Source organism: Centropristis striata, chromosome 2 (assembly GCF_030273125.1).
Source record: "Centropristis striata isolate RG_2023a ecotype Rhode Island chromosome 2, C.striata_1.0, whole genome shotgun sequence".
In the NCBI taxonomy this organism is placed as follows: Eukaryota; Metazoa; Chordata; class Actinopteri; order Perciformes; family Serranidae; genus Centropristis; species Centropristis striata.
The window spans coordinates 25,087,641-25,110,901 of NC_081518.1; the positions used below are offsets into that span (position 1 = coordinate 25,087,641).

Genomic DNA, 23,261 nt, shown 5'->3' on the forward strand with positions numbered 1-23,261 from the left:
AGAACAAATACAGAAGTTGAGACTGGAATATGTATAACTGCGAACACATTAGTGGCTCCACTGCACATCCCTTAATCATAAAAAGAGCCACGAGTAAACATAACATTGATACTAATGCATTGGCAATACAACTACTTTCTCATTCTTTGAGATCTTTTAGCATTTAAACTGACATTATGGGCTTAGGTCTCGTACTAGAAGATGTTTTTCTTTTCACTCTCTCTTACTGTATGATGTCATGATGCTAAAAAAAAAGCTTGAAAGTCTGTTAATCTATTACTCTTTAACTGAGAGAACACCCCACCCACACCTGAGAGGAGGTACTGACCTCTCATCCCAAATCCCCACCCCTCTGTCTCTGCATCAGCGTGCATGTGCAGGGTGTTTGTTGCAAGGTGGAAGGGATTTCTGTACCTTAGAGCAGGAGAGGAGGAACCTGCTGCAACACCTGTATGATTTCTCTCCAAAAAACTCTGCAAATCTTAATGCTGCTTTGATTTCACCCACACAGAAAAAATGAACATCTACTCCAATCAGGAGGGCCCTCAAATGCAACGAGGACAAGACTACAACTCGTGAGTACTTTTCATTTAATAATGCTAAATTTGGTTAATTATACTGTCTTCTTATTATGAAAACATTTGTGCATGCATTTAGCAGGAAAATAACCTGCTAAATGCCTGCTAAAATAGGTAATTTCAAGTTATAAAAAGTGTAAAGGAGAATTTGAGATTTCCTCAGTGTGACTCAAGCTTCGTCCTCTGCAGTGTCATTCAGCATCAACGTACTTAAGATGGTTGCTAGGTTACATACTCGATGTACTGTCATATGCAACTATTAGGTAGAAGTTATAACTATGTACTAGTGCTGTGACCCAATTGTAATCATACCTGTTAGTGCTTTTTTATTCCTACCCCTGAGTGAATTGCTCATTGTAGTTCAACTCAGGATACTGGCAAAAAGCCTTCTAGTGGAAATCATCACTGCAAAAAGTCTTGATTTAAGCTGGGTTGTTCCTTTTCCAGCTAAAATATAGAAAAACATAACAACTGTTGGTGAATTTAAAGATTAATGGCTTTGCATCTTGGGACAGGAACAAGTCAACCCATGCATTTTATGGAAGTGACAGTTTCTTAAAGCAATGCAAAACTGCTGGCCCTGGGCCACATGTGCATCATTAGAGATACAGCGTTCTGTGAGATTCACTCCCACCACACTCCCAAACTCAAGACAAGGCTGCAAGAGGATGAAGTTCAAAGGAATAGCCTGCAGGGTTACACTGTAAACCCTGAGTAAAATTAACTAGATGGGTTGCACTTCAGACAGTTTCTTCTTTTTAATGCTTGTTGTTGGGGAACATCCATATAGTATAAATAAAACAATACATTTTGCACATTTCAAGCCACAGCCTCAATGTACTCTGAGCTTTGAATTGTTCTCAGACTCATCCATTAACAATAATGTCCAACAAAATGAGCACCCTCACTGTTTGTTTTTGTTTTTTCAATACTTGATCAATCCCTCAAGATAGAATTAATTCATGAAATATTATTATTCAGTCTGTAGAATGATGTAAAAAGGCATGTAAAATATGTTTGAAGGAAAAGGGCCCCACTGATTCTTTGGTGCATCAAAGAAACTTTCAAACATCACTCTCAGTGGACTAACTGGAGACCCTGAGGGTAAATATCCATCCATGGGCTCACCAGAAAGCCTCATTTGAGAAATTTAGGGGGCGCTGTTAAATAAAGTAATTCTTAATGCCACTATTTTTATTTTTTTAGTTTATTTTTGTGGATGTATATGTTTTCTGTATATTTAGGTACCGGTAATAAATTATAGTCTGGTAGTAAAGCGCTTCAATGTGCAAGTTTACTGGTGCGTAAAAGTTTCCAATAATTTGTGTCAAATAATTACAAAACTATTCCTGCCGTGGCCATCCATGCACAGAGGCAGACTCAATGCAAGCTGCCTATGATGTATTTGTATTGCTGCCTTGCCTCAAAAATGTTTTAGTTTGCAGCGAGCGTTGGGCTCTGTGTTTCCTGTTGTTTCCAGTACGATCAACACTTAAAGCTGGAGGTATGTTTATAATTGTCATGGGATCCAGCCCAGGTTTTTTTTATTTTTATGTTGTTTTTTTACATAGACAGGTGCATTCACAGTGCATGTTCATGTGTACAGTACCCTCACAGTGTAATTTATACACTGGACAGCATACAGCATCTCAGAGGTCCTCTCCTCATTGTTAAGTTGCTTTCCAAACTTTCCAAACTCCAAACAACACTAAGGTAAAAACCTGGATGTTTTGGTGACTAGCCTATAACATGCAATCCTTGCAGCTAAGCCGGGCTAAAGACTTTCTGGAACAATGTTCTGAATGCACAGAGATGGAAACTGATATTAAACTCCCGGTAAGACAGCATGCAAGCGTATCATCCTAGCAGCAACATTCAGCTTTAATTTGCAATACTCTCTGTGAGGAAGGACAAGAATACTTTGTGAAATGAGTCATTTCCTTTTCAACTTCATTCTCAAGTGGAGGGCATGATGGCAGAGCAAGTCAAGAGCTCCTTATCCATCTGAAATGCTTTAATTGTACATCTCCTGCATAAGTAAGAGCAGTTAACTCTCATAATCAGGAGCTGGTACTGAGCTCTGGCTCAGATCCAACTTGAATCCTGCTCTCACAAGACAGATGTAATTAAAATCATCAGTGAGACATGATCGTGAGCTGTGCATCATGCCTCTGTGATGCAAAACAGGATTGCTATTACCTCACTGTAGCCTTCCCTGATATCTGTCCACAGTCTGCATTTATTCATTATATTCCTTTGTTAAACACATTATAGCCTAGATATTAGTGCTATTATTTACAGTCTGAGCCAACCACCAAAAATTATAAGCTTCATCTCAAACCAGGTCACCTTCTCTAATGTCAGACAAAATTGTTATAATGGTTTTCAGTGGAAAATTAACATTTAGCACGGTTGACATAATGATCTGCCATCAATATATCAATCTATGTTCTTTGTCAGTGTCCCAGAGAGAGTTTGTGATTTATTGATTAATTAATTAATTGATTAATTCATTATTGTAGCATATTTATGCTTTTCCCCTTTCAAAGATATTCATTGAGGTTGAGGTCTGGTGAGTGTAATAAGGCTGGAGATATACTTGCTGTTTAACAATGCGTTGTGTAAATAACCGAATGGATGGCATTTTTCATGTACTTGTCTGTTTACAAGGTGAGGTTTAAACTCGAGGGCACACCAGAGAAGTCAGACCTATAACTACCAGAATTGCAGGATGAAAATAACAAACATGGCTTCAGGACGTTACTCTATTCAAACATACTAGATAGAAGATTCTGAACTGTCTCTGCTGTACTGTTAATTCTGAGATAACGGAAGAAAATGAGACAGTGGTGCCATCGTAGGTCGTTAAATCAAGCAAGTTGTGAAAATGGGGAGTTCTACTGAGCTGTTCATGTGTGTGTTGCATCTTGCGTAGTGTTTCTGGCAAAGTGCACAATCAACACAAACAATGAAACATCATTAAATTGTTTGTTTTACATTGTTGCGTTAATTTCGCTTTAACTTTGATGAAGATTCTAATCAATAATTTTTTGGCATGTTATTATAATTATACACACACTACAGGATCTAAATTATCAGTCATGAGTACCTTTGAGTTCACAGTTCTTTTCTACATATATAAAGCAAAATATAATATCACATTGCAGTACTTCCAAGGGAAATCAAAGTCAAATAAGCAACATAAGTCATTACTTTTTAATGGTCCTACAACCCCAGTTCCAAAAACGGTATGGTGTAAAATGTAAATAAAAACAGAATACATCAAATTCAGAATGAATGTATATTTACAAAAATGTAAACTTTCCAAAAGTTTGAGCATTAAATATTTTGCCTTAGTATTGCATTAAAATAAATGCAGGTCACAAAGGAATTGCAAATCATTGTATTCTGTCTTTATTACTTATTTCATAGCATCCCAACTTTTTTTCGTGTTGTATAAAAAGAAAGTAGGAGGGCGCTTAGAGAGCACAGACCTCCGCTAGGGCCATGCCCTATCTCGCAGTGTTAACAAAAGTGAAAATCATTTGTGTATCCGCCCCCTGATTTGGATCCACTCCAAAATTTGATTGGTTCTTCTTTGGCCCAAAGCGAAATTTCTTCTACTAAGTTTCATAGAGGCATTCCTCTGACTGGCAGATTAAACAGATAATATGTATTTGTTTTGTAGAAATAAGTGTCAAGAAGGGAGAATAACATGATAAACACATGACTCCAACTAACAATTTGGGTTTATTTTCTCACTTGTATTACAATGTTGAAGTGCACTGGAGAAACATTACACGTTTTTGTAATTATGTTCAGTTTCATGACCCTCTGATCTGAAATTTCTGTGTGTGTGGGTTGCATTGGGTGCTTGCCACAATAATTGGCTGTTTGACTTGAAGCCTGCAAAACATTAAATCACTTATTCAACTATGAATCACATAAGATTGATTAAAATTGATCATGGCAACTTTCATAATTGTCAAAATGTAGTTATAGTTATAGTCTCCATGGATAAAATCCCTCAAGTTTTTAAAAGTTGATTTTTTCCTCTACAGCAGATGGAGATTTCTAGGCCTGTAATGAAGCATATAATATTGAACTGATCCGAAAGCATGACATTTCTAAAAGCGTTGACAGTTTGGACAGTTTGGCACATGGAACCATCAGAAAAGCCCATTAATCCTCATTGTTTCTGGCTCATTGAATTATAAGTATTTTACCGACTGAGTGACCCTCGGGTTGCAATGTCCTGAGACTAAATCTCTGCAGTTAATGGACTTTCCACAACCACAGCAACCACGTGTCTGTGTTATGCAACAGGGGTTTGAGAGTGCTGGGAGTTGTATTCTCCAGTAATATGTATTTACCGTAAGTGTAAACACCTGTGGGGAACATTAACAATCAATCAATCAATCAATCAATCAATCAATCAATCAATATATATATATATATATATATTTGTATAACATGATGAAAAAGAAGATGTACAGTGTTACACAGAGGCAACCTGTACCAAACTAAATAAATAAATGAATAAAAGCAACTATTGATAAAACAATAAATAGTTAAATATATAAAACTAAGTAAATGAATAAATAAATTGATACTAATAATACAAATAGATAATTGAATTGATAATAATAATTATATAATCATAATAAAAACAACTATAACCATTATAATTATTATCATTACATCATAAAACTTAACTAAAGACTATATTCAAAAAATAAAAATAAAATATATAGCTAAATAAAGCTGTATTAAAAGCCAGACTAAAACAATAAAAGACAATAAATAAATATAAAAAAGCTCAGTTAAAAAATAGATAAAACTTTCCTTGAGTTTTATTTAAAAAAAATACATCAATATATATATCAATATATATCAATATCAATATATCAATATATATATATATACATATATATATATATATATATATATATATATATATATACATATACATACATATATATATATATATATATATATATATATATATATATATATATATATATATATATATATATATATGGTGTGATTCCACAGTAAAGATACTTTTTATTTTAATTAATACAATCATAACTATTTTATCATATTTGGGACAGTTAAGAGAGTTTTCTCCATTTTACTGTCCCCATTATGACAAACATTTCTGTGGTTAAAATAAAGTTTTTATTAATTAGGACTGGGAGATCTCTGTTCTTTATCATTCATGCATTTGTGCCACTGAAGCCAGTTTAGCATGCTGAACTAGAAAAGTGTGCTCAGTAGAGTGAGATCTCTGCAGAGCATAGGTTTGATTGATCCAAACTCCTCTCAGAAAACAAACATGTTAAAGGTAATTGGTCGTCGTCTTGGGAACAGACCTGACAAAGCATGAATTCAGCCTGTTCACATATCTGCATCGTGAAGTTGTTACATCGGCATCCTTTTGATCTGTCTATTGCAATTACTCACAGCAAAATAGGTTTATTTTGGGTACATACTGCTGTCACAACAGCCCTGACCGTCCTGAACTCCATTTAGAAAACAAGCATTTTAGCACTTGCCTGCCATCTTGCAAGCAGACCTGACAAAACATCACTAATCATGTTGTAGACTTTTAGCAAACTTTTGATCTGTTTAAATTAAGCTACAGCAAAAAGCAGTTTATTTAGAGTACATACTGATGTAGTGCTCTGATGCTGATGATGCTGATGCTGTCTGCTGCCTGATGTAGTATAAGAACAAGACAGCAGTGAAATTGAGGCATGTTGTGCATTTTTCAAAGTAACATTAGTGGTTATTTCAACCATAGCTTATGGAAAGTTATGGTCATATTGTCAACGCTAGTTAATACATATGCGTATACATTCAATAAAGCATTATCAGATGTTAATGATAACAGGACTGTCTGTTTCTCGGCCATTCTTTAGTATTTTTTTAAACTGATTAAAACTTAAACTCTCTGATACTTGATAGCATTTGGCTGTTTTGTTGCTATAATTAAAAAGGCATAACAAACCAAAAAACTGTATTGTATTCACCGAAATCTATGAAAGACTCAACAAAAGGAGAATATTCAGCTTCAACAAATTGCTATTTTCTGTAGGGCCATTTTTAGGTTGTATTGTATAGTAAAGTGTTTTTATTTTCTCTTTTTTCATTAATTGTATTATATTGTATTATAAGTGGATACCATCATACATTCTGCCTACCAGAAATGAAATAATAGTATTGTGTTCCAAATTGTGCAATTTAATAACAATGACTGCAAAAAGAATAGATGGCCTAGATCACAAGCATCGCTCAGACAGGACAAAATGAGACTGATGAGACCAAAACAGACCAAAACAATAAGAAACAAAACTTTTCGGGTTTTAATCTTTTTTTTTATTTTTAAGGGTGTGTGTGTGTGTGTGTGTGTGTGTGTGTGTGTGTGTGTGTTATAACTGATTATATTGACCCCAGTTCGACCTCTCAATAATAAATCAGAACGGTCTCCTTGGCTATTAGCGTACGGTGCCCCAGAACTTCCAAAATGTATAAAGGTTATCAGACGGGTCAAACCCAGAATTCATCAGTAAAATGTAAAGTATTACTGCCCTTGTGCCTCACTTTATAAAAGTTCCTTTCATGTCCTTAGAGAACAAAATGCAGTTGTCAACAAAAATAACCCCTATACATTCATTTCATTTTACACTTTTATGGAGTTCAATATTTTAACATTTTTAATTATTTCATAACTGCCACAATAAATAATAAATAACCCTTTAAATGCCACTTTGTCTTCATAATATTGCTGTTGTAATGGGACAATAGAACATTTAATAAGTTTATCATTTGTTTTTCCTGTTTGGGATATGTAAGTAGTTAGCAGCAACATTCATTTTAGATCAAGCTTTTTTATATGCAGTGCCAGATTAAAACAAAACTCCCAGAGGACAAAAATGTACTCAATCCAAACCTGCTATTAAAATATATAGCTATTATTTTCCACACTTCTCTTACGAACATGTTTTGACCAATATCTTCCCTGATCATATCTTCCAATTCTTTTTTAATGAAACCCTTTAAAAATGCCAGTTTGTTTACATAATACTGTTATTTTTATGAAATATTACACAAAATTATTTTTTCAGTATACTAAATGCTAGGTGGCTTTTCTCTTTTTTCCCACAGTCTGGGATTGGCCAATGATTAGCAACAACATTAATTTTTATTACATTGCATAACATGAGAGTTTAATCTAGTGTAAAATAGTTAAAGCTCATATTTTGAAACTAAGGTTGTAAAGGAGTCTGATATAATAAAATGCATGAGTTGTGATGGAGGTGGGATCGAAAATTGTGGTGTATTGGGTTCAATGGGGACAGTCTCATCCTTTAGGGTCTGACTGTCTATATCTTAGCGGCAAAGTTTATTATTGGAGATGAGGTTGAATTTCCAAAATGATAAAAAGAAGGAACAGAATTACACGCTTGTGGAAAAAAAAGTTTTGCCATATTCATTAACACAGCAAATGAAAAAAAAGCCAAAAATACCCCAGTGAGGCACAAGTGTTAATTATTAAATAACAGTACTACTTCTTGATGTATTTAGTTGTATTTTCTGTTTGGAGATCATAACCTTTTAGTAGATGTGTGCAACAATTAAGTGTAATGAAAGTCGATCACACCTCCGTTATCATACATCTCTATTGCTGACTTGTTTCTGTTCATCTGTGTTATTGTTTAACATTATTTATTATCTAAATGACACAAAGTGCTGAACGATCGATATCAGCATGTAACCGAAGCACCCGAGACCTTTGTTTTATGACTTGTGGAAATATGTTCTAAGATATCAAAGTTGTAGACGTGTTCCCTGAGTATGTCTGATCCATCTCAGTGTGTATGTGTGCTGGATTAGGATGGCTCAGAACAGATTAGTTAATTATAGACACCTGCTGTCTAAGCGTGGTGTGCGTTGTCAGGTGTTGCAGCATGAGGTTGGCCTGGTGCTGAGGGGAGAAAAGGCGGAGCAAGGTGTTCGATTGCATGGACAAATGCTTTGCCATGTGCACTTAGATTGTCTTCCATCTTCCTGTCCAACCTGTGAGAGCAGCTCAGCAGGGGGAGACTTCACACACACTTCACGGATTCAAAATGTCACCTGTTCAACACACTTATGCCCACTTACTCTGCAATCTGCAGGGATAATATGCCTATTTCCTACAGGAGCTATATGGTCTTTTAATGGTCAATCACTCGACAAGTCAGGCAGCAGGTATTCAATTCCTCTTTGATTCCAATCAAGCAATTATTTGGTTCCTATGTCAAACAAGCATAGCCTTATTTCAATGTCCAAATTATCTTATATGTAAGAATTACAGCAATTATAACTGCACATCATCATGGCTGACCTTTTATAAGAGACCAAAGGAGCAAGACAACCGTCAAAATGTTAGAATGGCTCTTCACACCTTAGTAATCATTCGGTCCACGTTAAAAGGCCCAAATGTAACATTAAAGTATAAATGCTGCCATGGCAACACCGTCATAATGACTGTATGTACAAAAGGTCATGTCACACTGTGAAACTAAAAGAAGCCATGGTCTCCCAATCAATGCCTAAGCAGCACCAAACAACTGCACCTCTACAGATACTTCAGATCAAATCAAGAAAGAAACTAGATTGTATTACTGGAATACAACACACAATTTTAAAAAATCATAAAAATGATTTCAATCAATGCACTGTTGGCTGTAGGAGCAGGAGCCGCTTGCACTCTGAAACCTCCATTAGCACTAGTGTGAAATATGAAATCTTACCCAAATATAAACTATAATTGATGTCTGATTAAATACGCAGTGTGTGTGTAGGAAACAGCTGCAATCATTTTTTTGTGTGTGTTTTTCACATAATCAACTTTTATTCTGCTAAATGAGTTCTCTTTGAAGCCTTTTGCCACTTAATTTTAAAGTTATTGTTTACTGTGAACTTCATGCTTAACATTTATTAAGAACCCGACATTAACTCTTGAATTTGTGCCTGGCTCACATATTAATGAAGCATGCAAACAAACAGTTTATCCTTAAAAATAAAAAATCACTGTTTTGAAGACAATTTTATCATTGCACACACTTAATTATTTCAGTACAATCAGTTCTGCACACGGTGGCACACAATGGCAGCACACATTTGATCAGACATAATGAAGTGCATTACCTGTGTCTGAATGAATAACAGGAAAGCCAAATGTGACTTTAAATGGTTATAAGTGGCTACAATTTGAGGAAATCACAGTACATATATGTATATATATATATATATAGATAGATAGATAGATAGATAGATAGATAGATAGATAGATAGATAGATAGATAGATAGAGCTATAAAGAGATGTGTAAGCACACGGGGGTTAAACTCCTGGCATTTTTTGAACCTGCTGTGCAGAATAAAAGCTCTGCAAACCATTAATTTACTAAATGCATGTTGTCAAGTTCTGCATCTGCATTATGTAGACACTTAAAGAATTGCCCTGCTGAATATGAATTGTTTCACTTTGTTCCTAAAGTTTTGTTCCAGTATAGGTTGCACTTTCAATAAAGTAAGATCATTCAAAGAACTTACTTATTTGTACTAGCCTTCATCTGTTATTTTCTAAACGTCCAAAGAATTATAAACCAATGTCGCTGGGTTCAGAAGTCAACAAATAAAAACACAGGCAAAAACAGACAGCAACAGGGATTTCCCCTCCCTTGCTAATCTTAGCAGGTTGACTCCACCCTTCCTGTCTGGGAGACTCCTATCGGACCTCCAGGATAGTCACCTTACCTTTACACACCTCCCTGAGGCTGAATGAGCAGGCATCTGTGACTGTGGATATACATCTAACGCTGGCAAAGAAGTCATCTGCAGATTTTTTCAGGACTGAAGAGCTCTTTCCGCAGGAACAAAATACTTCATAAAGACTTCTGACTGGACTTACTGATGCATCAGCCATGACTTATATTCAGTTATTTTTTTCACTGACGCGGATGGCTGTGTAGTAGCTCTCCACGAATACAACTTAAATTCAAAGCAACTTACGAAACAACTGGTAAGCATTATTGGTAGCATGTAGTGATAAAGTAGTAGTTTCTTTGATGAGTCATCAAAACATTGGCATTGAAGAAGGGCCATCAAAGCACTATTCAGCAGCTCCTGTGCAGCTAAAAGCTGAATCATGCGTCAATGATGCAATAGCTGTGGTCTTTTGGGTCCAGAAATAACTGCTTTAAAGGTAAACTTATGTCAGTTTTACATCTGCAATAATCCTGTTGTTAATATATTAATAGAGGATGTTTGAATTTTCAAATATCTTTATTTTTGCTCTTTAAACAGAGTGCATGCACTCCTGTTTTGCCCTTTGACCTTTTTGTGTCAGCCTTACATTTTATGCAATCTTGAGTATAAAATGACTAACTTGCACTTGAAAAAATATAAATGTTTCCTTTGTCTGGCCTGAAATTGTTCGTGAAGATTATTTTCTTAAATGATGTGTCCACTGCTTTTGGAGCACGAAACTGTAGAAAAACAAAGAGAAATCCAGCCTGACCACGAAAGTTTGGTATTCAAATTAATAATCCCCTGCATAACAGTTGTCAGGCGGGTGGTGGTGACACCTTGACTTTTCCTGGGAAGCCCCTTTTCTGTTGCATAACTCAATCACTTGTGTACTGGAGGTGCTAATTTTATCCTCTTTAAAGGCTTAAGTCTCATTAATGCTAGAGCACAGTGTATCAGACAGGCGTGATTGACTTGGCACTTGTTGTGTCCTCACCTTATATGTTCCATCTTCCCTTTCATGTATGGTGCAGAAGGTTATTTAAATAATGAATAACCAAACATGTTATTAAATGTAAGAAGAAACATGGCATATGTTTCCATAGAATTTCACCTTTGTTGTCCCTTTGTAATGTGTGTTGAAAGGAAGTCGTTTTTCTGAAGGAAAAATTTAACTTGATCCACCACCTTTCCTTAGAGAAACGTAGTGATTTTTTCTGATTTGCTTGCTGCCTGCATTGATATTCCAGTTGTTAAAGTCATGAAGGTCAAGAGTGTCCAAATGTCATCCTCTGTTGCATAACTGTGCACGTCTATGCTCTCCAGAGGATTTAAAGGCTGCACAGAGGAGAGCTGATCTTTAAGTCAAAGAGGCTTTACGGCAGACCACAACAAACCTGAGACACTTGTTGCTTCAGTGAGATGATGAAGCAGTAATGTGGTCGACTGGACTGAAGGATGAGCAGGATCACTGCCTGTAATTAACACCTCTGAGCAATGAAAGTCCTGGAAACTCACAGGAAACGTGGCGCCAAATCACTGACCACATAACACCAACAGATATGTATATGAAGTACTTGCTCTGAGGGTGAAAAAAAATACACAGAATATCTGAAATGATCATAAATGATATGCAAAGACATCCAGCAGAAGCAGCAGCCGCAGCAGCAGAGGGGAGGATATGAGTAACAGCTGGTGTTCTGTTTATTCAAATCGAGTGAAACTGGAATAATTTGTTTAAAATGCAGATTATAAACAGGCTCTTTATTGATTCTGTGTTAATTGTTTGGGAATGTCAGTCGCTAATTATGAGAGGCCATCTGCAAACTTTTTACAACTTTGCATGCATTACCAATGCAAAGTGTGCAGAATTAATTGAATTTAATCATGTGTGCATGCACTCTCATTAATTACTTAATGACACAAGGGAGCACTTTTTTTACAATAGTATTCTTGCATGCAATATTGTGATTTCAATCAATGTTGTAAAAAATGTTTAAAGCACTATAACATATTGCTGTCATGACTCCTTTTTGATGGGTCTTGGCCCTTTTTCTCCCCAGTTTGGAATCATCACTATTCTGTCTCTGTGTGTTTCCATCATGTCACTTTTGACTTAACTGTCAGACTGGTGACAGTTTCAGACACACATGTCTCTTCCAGTGCAGATGGTCTTTTTCACCTGTCAGTGAGGAGCTGTTGGTTAGGAGGGTGTAATGCATGGAAGGATAACTTTATCCCCTAATATCCCACCTGTGCTGTAGTACTAATATGAGTTGATACTGCAGTGACAGAAATGTGATCAGAAGCCCTGAGAGGCAGGTGAGAAAAAAATCTGATGTGTGATCTGTTTTCCTTTCTGTATCTATGACTTAAAAACAGGCAGAATTACATTTTATTTTATTTTTTACAAATACAAACTTTGTAATTACCTTAATGATGTGTTTTTCCATCTGTGAAAACAAGAGAAAACAAAATTTGCCAGGATAATTTTCTAGATGAATATATATATTTTTACAACAAACAGCACTTAAACAAATGTTCTTGATGAATGATTAAAAAAAAAAAAGTGATACAGGTGATAAAAATGAAGAACAGGTGAAATACTCTTTCCTAAAAAAAAAACATTGTTTATAACTACTATTACTACATTAAACTGATGTTTTTTTTTTGCTTTTGGTAACTAAGAAACTTTTTTTAAGTAACTAAAAAAGATTATTCTGGCAAAAAAAATGTAACCTCTTCTCAAGTCTTAAAGACAGTAGAGGAAATAATGTATATCAGAAAAAATGGACCAACAGAATAGTTTTTATTCTTATTTGCCTCTTCAGGCTTCAGTAGATCCCTCACTGGCTTCCCACTAACAAACATTACTGGAGCACACAAGCAAGCTGCAAGTCCCATTTTTACATATTTTTGTGAATTACAGTAAAAAGGTTTTCTCAGCAATGATTGGCCTTGCATAAATCTTTTAATATTAACATACCATACCCAATTATAATATAACACCTCCACTAAAGGGGCCAACTAGACTCTTAATCCTAATGTAACGCATGCTCTGTTTTTCACCTCCTTCAACATTGTTTATGTCTGCTCTTAGCTTAGAAATCGGCCTATAATTAATACCATTTATTCTTTCTTCTCTACTTCTTTCAGTGCCAACAAAATGCAGAAGCAAGTTGAGGTCAGGATTAGCGAGAGCCACATGGAGCCCATTGTGGACCCTCCTGAGAGCGCATGTAGCAGCCTGTGCGATAAAATCATGAAGAACATGGTTCTCACTCTCACAATCCTCGGTAAGTTTTTGGTCCATCCACAATTCATCCATTCTCTCTTCCTGCTCAGGGGGGCTGGAGCCTTTCCTAACATGCATTAAATTAGACAAAAGGCAGAGTGCACTCTGAATAGTTTGCTCCTCCTGCACTGCACTAAAACTCATTGAGACCTCTGGGCAGTTAACCTTACCTGCTTGTGTTTGGACTGTCGGGGGAACTTGCAGCACCAGGAGACAATCCACCCACACATGAGAAAAACATACAAACTCTACTCAGGCTGTACAAAGTCTTTCAAATCCAGGGCCCTCTTGCTGAGAGGCACCAGCACTAACCACACAGCTACTGATACTGCCCTGCATGAAGTCAGAACATTTTAAAACTACTATTTGAATATAAAAATGCCTCACAGCTTCTTTCTTTATGTTAAAAGCAACAGAAAATGTGATGTTCTCTCTCTGGGTTCATATTGCATTTGAATTACACTGAAGTGAGAAGCTACTGTAATATTTTATATGAATGTACCAGAGGCGAGCTAAAGAAGAAAATGTCTTTCTTGTTTTTAACTATTTCTTTCTATTCTACATCTTTTGACACATGTACAGTAATTGGGAAAAGTTTCAGATCAAAGTTACTTTCTCTTGGTGTCATTATCTTATTATTGTGGGAAAAATAAGCGAACTTAGAAAATGAAAAGTTTTGTTCGTCAATTATCGCGGTATTTAAAGGTAGCGCCATGACTCCGTGACTCTCAGATGACAGGTTGTGATGTTGATGTCAGACTCTAATGAGCAAAAGGTTTTTATAAGTATCACACAGTTAGTATCTCACGGCTCCGAGTCACTTGGCTCTGTGTTTGATTTGTGTTTTCTCGCCGGCTCAGGTGTGTTTCTGGGTTCCATCGCTGGCATGCTGCTGCGGCACATATCGCCTCTCCCTCCTGATGTTATTATGATCATCGCCTTCCCTGGAGAGATCCTAATGAGGATGCTGAAGATGCTTATTTTGCCTCTTGTTGTTTCCAGTCTGGTCACAGGTGGGTGAGGTATAGTAGCTGCTGCAAATGTTCTGCTCAATTTGCTGACAACTGTCCTGAAATGAGGTCGCGTTGTGCGACTTGTTGCTGTCTGAGATTTGAGTTGCAACAGTAGAGACGAGAGAGAGAGAGAGAGAGAGAGAGAGAGAGAGAGAGAGAGAGAGAGAGAGTGGGCGGAGGTTTTTGGCATTTTGTGTATAAACAAGACCTGTGTGCAGGATGTTGTGTACAGGTGTTTTTGTTTTTCCACACACCAAAGTTTATGAAGATAAATTGTACAGTGTCTTATAAGTATTTCGACATTGGGAGTTATCACACATAAACCACCCAACAACGTGAATCTAGACTGGTAAAACAGGTTGAGATGAACACATGTGCAAAGCAAAATAAAAACATCAACACAATTTTATTATATTCCAATGAAGGTTATTCATATGCTCTTTATTAATTCAGTGGAAATGTTGCCAACACAACTAGGCCACCCAGTATACATCTACAGTATGTAATGTTTATCAATAGATTTTTAGGTCTGAGTTTTATTTTTATGATGTTTATTTTTCACTAGAAATAGTTCTAAAAGACAATGTGGTTTTGGACACAGTCCCTAATAATGATTCAAAACTGTAAATCAACACATGCAAGAACTGGCTTGATTTAAAAGTACAGGCCTCGGGTAGTTTCAGCTGTCAAGCCTGAACCGGAATATAAATTATGAATATGTACAACAACATTACAACTGGAGGAAATGCAATCTAGTCCAGCTATTCAATTTATATGTTGATCTAGCCTTGTCTCCTACAACCCAACTGCAATGTCAGTCACACTTCGAGGGAAACATGTTTTCTCCTGGATTCCTTTTTTTCCCCGACAAATCACAAATTAGTTTCTAAAGTCTGGGAAGGTCAGTGTACAGAAGAGGTTGGATGGAACTGTTTGTGTCCTGTGGAAAAAAAAAAAAGTCAGTGTTGACCTACATTAACTTATATACATGAGTTAACTTTTGACTTCCTTCACATACATATTTTTACCCAAACAGTGTTTATTTACTAAAGGTAACCAAGTCGTTTGGTTGCCTAAACCTAACCAAGTTTTTTGCCCCAAACCTAACCTCACAATATTATCACATTTAGGAGACATTAGAGATTCATTCCATGCTGTTCCAGAAGTCAATATGTAGTGCTACAATGGCTTGTTGTCAAACTGGATAATTAAACCCTGTTTTCAAAAGATAAATCCTGTGGTATAGCTAGGAATAAATGTGTGATTAAAAAGCATGTGTAGGCCTGTTTCTTTTATGTACTCTAGCAGCATTTTCTCAGGGTTTGCTGGATGAGTCATCTCACTTTGGGAGCAAGTAATGAAATTTCCAGGTACAGAATTAGTTATTCCAATATATTTGCACAATATGTCTTCACAGCGACAACAGTCACAATCACAACAAATGAGCCTTATGTGCACAGGCTTCACTAGTCAAATGCTGAAAGCTGGTCTGACAAGAAGGGAATTAGCATCTATCTAAGAACTGATCAACATATGTGATGTCTTAATCAAAGTAGATTTATAACTACCTAAAGAAGAGGACATATTTACCACAAAATAAAGCATACATTTTGAATCTATTCACAAATCTAACTTTATTTGATGCCAACAGGACTTGCCGGTTTGGATGCCAAATCCAGCGGCCGCTTGGGCACCAGGGCCATGGTGTACTACATGTCTACGACGGTGATCGCAGCTGTCCTGGGAGTGATCCTGGTACTGCTCATCCATCCCGGAAACCCCAAACTGAGGGCTAATCTCGGACAGGGAAAGAAGAACGACGAGGTGTCGAGTGTGGACGCCTTCTTCGATCTTATCCGAAATCTTTTCCCGGAGAACTTGGTGCAGGCCTGCTTTCAGCAGGTAGGAGTCTCACATAAAAGATCTCGCCCACCACTTAACGTCTGATTCATATGCTGGTTGCTCAAACTCTTTGTTCTTTCTTTTGCCACTTGTCCAGATTCAAACAGTAGTCACCAAAGTACAAGTGCCCACTAACAGAACCAAAGCACCTCCACAATTCACAGTTAAGAGGGCTCTTCAGTTCAAGAGTGGGATGAACGTCTTGGGTAGGTGCAAAGTCTGAAAACACACCCACTGCAGAAGCAAAAAGAAATAGCAGTTGTTGAAGAAAGACATTGGTTATTTTCATTTTCAATTACATAATAAACCCAAAAAACTGTCAGATAACACATACCTCCACCAAAACAAAACCTCCTTAGTGTATATAACAGTGAATTTAAATGTTTTTTTTTGCCATCTATTTCTCTTCAGTACTTTACTTTTAGGAATATTATTTTATCTTATCTTTTTGTTGCAGTAACACACACCCCAGAAACTGCACCTTTCCATAAGGTCTTTCAATGAAGGATTAGCTTTCATCCCAGGCTATTTATTTTCCAGAAAACAGGTTCATCCCAGACTCATTCAACATTACTCTATTCTCACAGGTTTGATTGGCTTCTTTGTCGCTTTTGGAGTTATTATGGGGAAAATGGGAGAGAAGGCCAAACTCATGCTGGAGTTTTTCAACGTCCTGAATGAAATCGTTATGAGGCTTGTTGGTGCAATTATGTGGTAAGTGCTCTCCTCTTCAGCCGAGGCTGCACATCCAGTGACATTGCCAGACCATTTCACTGTTTTTTTTGCTTTTGTATCTCATAGCTAACCTATGTCTCAGTATATTCAAACAATATACCTGCAGTAATATATGAATATTACATAAAATATCATGTTAACCCTGTGTCTACCTTCAGGTACTCCCCTATTGGTATTGCCTGCCTTATCTGTGGAAAGATCATCTCCATTGCTGACTTAGAGGTGGTCGCCAGGCAGCTGGGGATGTACATGGTCACTGTGATAGTGGGTCTCATCATCCATGGAGGCATCTTCCTTCCGCTGATATATTTTGTGATAGTAAAAGAAAACCCCTACAAGTTCTTCATGGGAATGTTCCAAGCTTGGGTCACGGCTCTCGGAACAGCATCCAGGTATGAGAGATTTCTTTCTCTGCTCCTGTTTTATATTCCATATCAAACTGTCTGACCCTGGCGAGCTCAGTATAACCGTCTCTTATTCAGGTTTCCTCCCCAGTGTGCTGCATGTTTTTATGAATACCCTGATTTCCCTTTTTCCCCTCCATGACCATGTGGTAAATAACAAATGTAACCTTTATTTCAAATGGTAACCATGACGCAGTCTTGCCAGCAATGGCTTCTCACTTTGCCTCCATGCGGGATAACTTTCTTGTACTCAATGTTTTATTTATGACATAGATGCACTCCTGAGGTGAGCTCAGTTCTGGCCTGCTCACTGCTCCACCATCTGCGAGAAACACTTATTAATTATCAGACAAAAACATGCCAAACAACTGCTGTTTTCTCTATGAGATTCACCCTCAAAGTGAATTCGATCTAGAATAACTTTTTGTTACTTTGGTGAAGTGAAACTCATGAAAGGCCTTAGCCTATATTAGTCTATTTTATGTAACAAATTAACCATGAATAAATTACCATAGTTCAGAGTGGATTTATGTCAGTATGAATAGAAGAATAGCGTAATTAAGTTTAAAAACCACTGCAACATCAAGTGTGACCCAGTCAGATTTATTCTCAACAGACATTCTATAATTTGTTGTAGACTTCTTTGTTTCTGCAAGTTTTTACTGCTAAATAGGCTGCAGAGTTTGCAAACTGAAACCTCACTGCATGTTGTTCGTGACTGTCATAACAAAGCATTTCTTCCTGTTTTTATTTGCTGCAGTGCCGGCACCTTGCCCGTCACGTTCAGGTGCTTAGAGGAGAACCTGGGCATCGACAAGAGAGTAACGCGCTTTGTCCTCCCAGTGGGCGCCACCATCAACATGGACGGCACAGCGCTTTACGAGGCCGTAGCTGCCATCTTCATCGCTCAGATGAATGGGATTGCCCTCGACTGGGGCCAGATTGTTACTGTCAGGTGAGAACGTGGCTACAGATATCACAACTGCCTTAAATCTGCCTGAGCAAAGAAGTAAAGTAATACTAGATTATTTATAATATTTTGCTTAACCCCTTCTGTTATGTTGTGGGTCAAATTGACCCATTTCAAAGTTTAAAAATCTAAAAAAAATAAATAGTTAAAGATATTTTTTCATTGAAAATAAAAAAAATAAATGTAAAATAAAATTTAAAAAAAGTCAATGTCATGTACAGCCATTGTATTTTATATGTAGTTCTTTCCAGGGTACATAAAAAAGTTTTAACATGCAATTTTTGATAACAAAACAAGCGAATTATCCTCATTAAACCATGATCTGTGAGAGGTAAATTGCATTGCACTAAATTTTGATTGAAATGGTTAGTAATGGAGTTAATAATGAAATGTAAACAATGTTTATTGGGACACTTTTGGATAATCAAACATGCCCCGGGTCAAATTGGCGCATGAACATTATTACTGTTCCTGAGAAAAGAATATAACAGGAGGGTTAAAGTAAAACTTTCTTAACTACAGTAAATCTCATTGTTATTTAACACGACTTTAAAAAAAACTGTCGATTTGGAGTTATATTACCTTTGCAGACATGTTTGGGACAATTAATGAAATAAACACCGATTCTTCACACTTCCTAGTTAGCTTATTGATTAGTTATTTTAATCATCATACCATCTTTGTTAGAAATAAATTGACTGATTTTTCACAGTGCCTTGTTGCAGCCTTACAGTTTGTGACTTGAATTTGCTTCCTTATCAGTATGACCGCCACCCTGGCCAGTGTTGGAGCAGCCAGTATCCCCAGTGCTGGACTTGTGACCATGCTTCTGATCCTCACGGCGGTGGGGCTGCCCACTCAGGACATCAGCCTCCTGGTCGCTGTCGACTGGCTGCTGTAAGCTACAACACCAACACAAATACTATTACCAAAATGTAGGAATGCATTTCAACACCATGAAGGGGTTTTCTTATCTCCAGGTCTAATGCTAGATCATCTCTATACATACATCATTTTCAAACAATGGTGACTACCCCTCAGTGCTAAACCTTTCATATTTCACTTCTGTGCTACTTTTAATTTACACCATAGCAATCCAATGTTTAGATTATTTATGTTTTTACCCCCAGAAATCACAGAATTCAACAAAACTAATGTTTTCTTAAGCGTGTGCCTCAACAACACAAAGAAATCTGCTAAAATGAGAAACTTATTATACTCACTGGGTTTTTAATAAATAACCAGCAGCTTCAAAGCATAACCAAGTATATTAAAATATTAAGTTAGAAAAACAACAGCTTGCTCTGTGCTGCTTTACACTCTTAATGATGTAAATGACATTAAACAGTTAACCCAACACCTCCTCCTCTTTAACGTATAAGCAAACTTTCACTTTTTAATGAGACATATGTGTGTTTTATTTTTTTCTCTCAGTGTTTTTTCCTCAGAACTTCTTTCCAGACTGGCACATGTATACACTCGTACAACTTGTACAGTGTTTGTAAACCACTGTAAGCAGCCAAAGTGGCATCAAAACAGATGCTTTTTAAATGTACAGATTTTTGTATCTCATTACAACATGACCGTATGTACCGGTATGTAACATATGTTCTGTGGGTGTAAAAAAACTCAGGCTTTGATAACTTTTCTGCAGACTTTTAATCTCCATATGCCCACGGATATGCTCAGGGACATCTCTGTGTGGAAACAGAACCAACAACATAACTAAAACCTCACTCATTTTCTTTCTCTTTCAATAATTATTTTTCCATCATCTTTCACATCACTTTCCAGGGATCGTTTCCGTACCTCAGTGAACGTGGTTGGGGACTCCTACGGTGCTGGTATCGTGTACCACCTCTCCAAGGACGAGCTGGACTCCTTCGACCAGCAGGCCCGGATGGAGGACTTTGAGATGGCAAAGACACAATCCTTCTTTGAAAATAACTCCAACCAGACTGTATACGCTCACCACAACTCAATCTTGATAGACGATTGCAAGGTACATTTCACGTTAACGGACATAGAGACTTGTATGTAGACAGTCCTCCCCAGCTCTGTGTCTGTGCTTGTCTTTCTTTTCTTTTCCTTTCTGTGTTTGTGTTTCTTTTGTATGTGACTTCTTGTTTTTGTGTCTTTGTGAATAGTAAATGTCATATTTTCATTGAAGGAAAAAGGGTGAAAAAGCTGAATAAATATTTCTTTTTTTATTTATTCACCTGTTACTCATGAAAAAGCAGTTTTTGTGGTACCAGGTTCAGCAACCTGTTTTTTATATTATACTTTTGTTTTTTATCACCTTCAAAAACTCTGTTTTACTTTTATCAAATCCAATTTTATGAAAGTGTTTCATTTTAAGCATCAACCATTCCCAGTGCATTGTTATATTTCACTTGCATTTTGTTGTGGCATGTTTTGATTTTATTAAGAAACTGTTTTGTTTTTTCTTTTCTTTTGTCTACTTAATTGGACATGTATTTGTGGCAGCCCTGACCAAATTACAGTTTTCAAACATTGGCCGTTTTGTAAAATGTTTTGTAGCCGATGGTATACATAAAGACTGCTGTTTCACCATTTTTCATCCAAAGTGATGCATACATTCATGAAATGCCTATCAGAGATCCTCTCCTGTCAATACTGTAGTAACAAACGAGCAAAAGTGTTGTTACTTCTAGAGAATTTCAAAGTAGAAATTTGTTGATATTTTAGTGTCTGTATGATGCAACTTTTGCAAGCTGGTATAAAGTTGCATTTGGATTATTTTGATGACTAGAGATTGTAATTCGGTTGGGCAGAGAATCCATAAAATACATGGCCAACTCTGAATCATTGTTTTCAACTAAACTTGTAACTGAAAAACCACATTGGCATGTGAACAGTTTCACTGTATCATTGTATCAGTGTATGAGTTGACATGTATGGAAATGTTTGGGATCCACACATTAATTCTGGACAGTGGCCTGAGTGTTCTTGGCTTCTCTGCTCCCAACCGCTGACGGTTTGTAAATGACGGTGCCTTGGCCCCATAGTTAGACGTTCTCGATAATTACTTACAGGTCACCGTGGACAATAATGGCAAGAACTCAGGGTTCTTTCTTGAGGAGGGACCATGGAAATGCGAGTAAAGCAGACCCAGATGCTGCTCCGCCTTACCCTGAGTTCCAACAACTTTAACTTTCTGTCGACACAAAAATCTACAAAAGAAATCACATAGACGAGAAGAAAAAAAAACAGTTAGCAGAGTCAAGTGTACCGCAGGAATGAACAGTCGGCCAAGTCTCTTTCTTTCAATTACCCATCCGGGTAGCTTCTGGAGCAAACTGCAGATGACTCACCATCCTGTATTAGATCTTCAATTTGCACTAACTAGACACAAACTGTAAGGAACTGGTGCATTTCATGCACTTTGTACAGAAGAATAAATCACTCGGTTGAATACACTCAGGGCCTTACTTGGTGCTGCTGCAAGCTTCCTGTTCTGTCAACGAAAAGAATTCTTCAACCTTGTGCGACATCACATTTTTCTTTTGTATTGAAGCATTTTCTTTGTAGCTTAAAGGGCAAAGTGATGATACATGGATGATGGCCTTGCCGGCTACATTTAATACAAGGACCAAGTAAGAGAAAATATGAAGGTTGGTGTAAATGGCTCAGAACAAATGTTACAGAGCAGCATATCAGAATGTGACAGACTTCTTGACTGAACTGTTGCTACTATCAGTGTGTAATCTGTATTCTGAGATGCTTTGTCTTCTTCAAAGACATCCATACACTGGACCAAAGGTTCAAAATAATGCAAACTAGGTTGATGAAAACAGAACTTGAATGAATGTATGAAACAGTGCTTCGTATGGCATTATAATGTAAGTGAAAGTGACTGTTGACTGTTTGACTTATGGGATTACACGCTGATGTCACACACATGACAAAGCCTAAGAAGCAAAGCTTAGGACTTAGAGGGGGTGACCTCTAAATGTGGCAACAAACAGAACAGGATGTGTTGCAGAGAGCTGTAAAGCAGTACATAGAGTACGTGACCGGTGCCCTCACAGCTATTTATTCATTTGTTATTTTTTGTATGTTTATGAGTGATGCACTCATGAGTTTCTGTTTGTAGTCAAAAAGCATGCCTGTGTACTGGAATTTCTTTGTTCATGTGTGTTTCTGAGAGTAAGAGGAAGGTTCACGTGGACGGAAAGTTGGAGGTTTATTAATAGAAAAAAAAAGGTGGGGGTGGGAGGGTTTTTCAGCAGACCAGTGCATTGATCTATGTTTTATTTCAAACTGTTTATTTCTTTGCTATATGACAACCTTGCCTTGATGATGTCAACTGCAGAGTGCAGTCAGTGTGATGACTAACACATTTCTGGATATAAAAAAAAATCACCATTCATTCATTTCAGTAGAATATTGGCAATCACATTTTAATAAAAGTTACTCCACCTCTCAGCTCCACAACTCTCACAGCGAGGAGGGCTGGGCTTTCCTCTCAAGAAATCATTTAGAATTTGCACAGTGTAGATTTTACACAGCAGGTTTAAATGTAAATAACACGCCTGTAATTA

General features: G+C 36.9%; 1 protein-coding gene across 1 annotated transcript; it reads left to right on the forward strand.

Moving 5' to 3' along the window:
* Positions 1–452: 452 nt before the first annotated feature.
* slc1a2a (solute carrier family 1 member 2a) lies at positions 453–22,912 on the forward strand. The gene is made up of 11 exons (XM_059323805.1): positions 453–575; positions 13,534–13,673; positions 14,533–14,685; positions 16,337–16,587; positions 16,685–16,793; positions 17,175–17,301; positions 17,481–17,714; positions 18,487–18,681; positions 19,459–19,593; positions 20,491–20,698; positions 21,753–22,912. The coding sequence occupies exons 1-11, from the start codon at positions 517–519 to the stop codon at positions 21,819–21,821; spliced, it is 1,680 nt and encodes a 559-aa protein (XP_059179788.1). The 5' UTR covers positions 453–516; the 3' UTR covers positions 21,822–22,912.
* Positions 22,913–23,261: the final 349 nt, after the last annotated feature.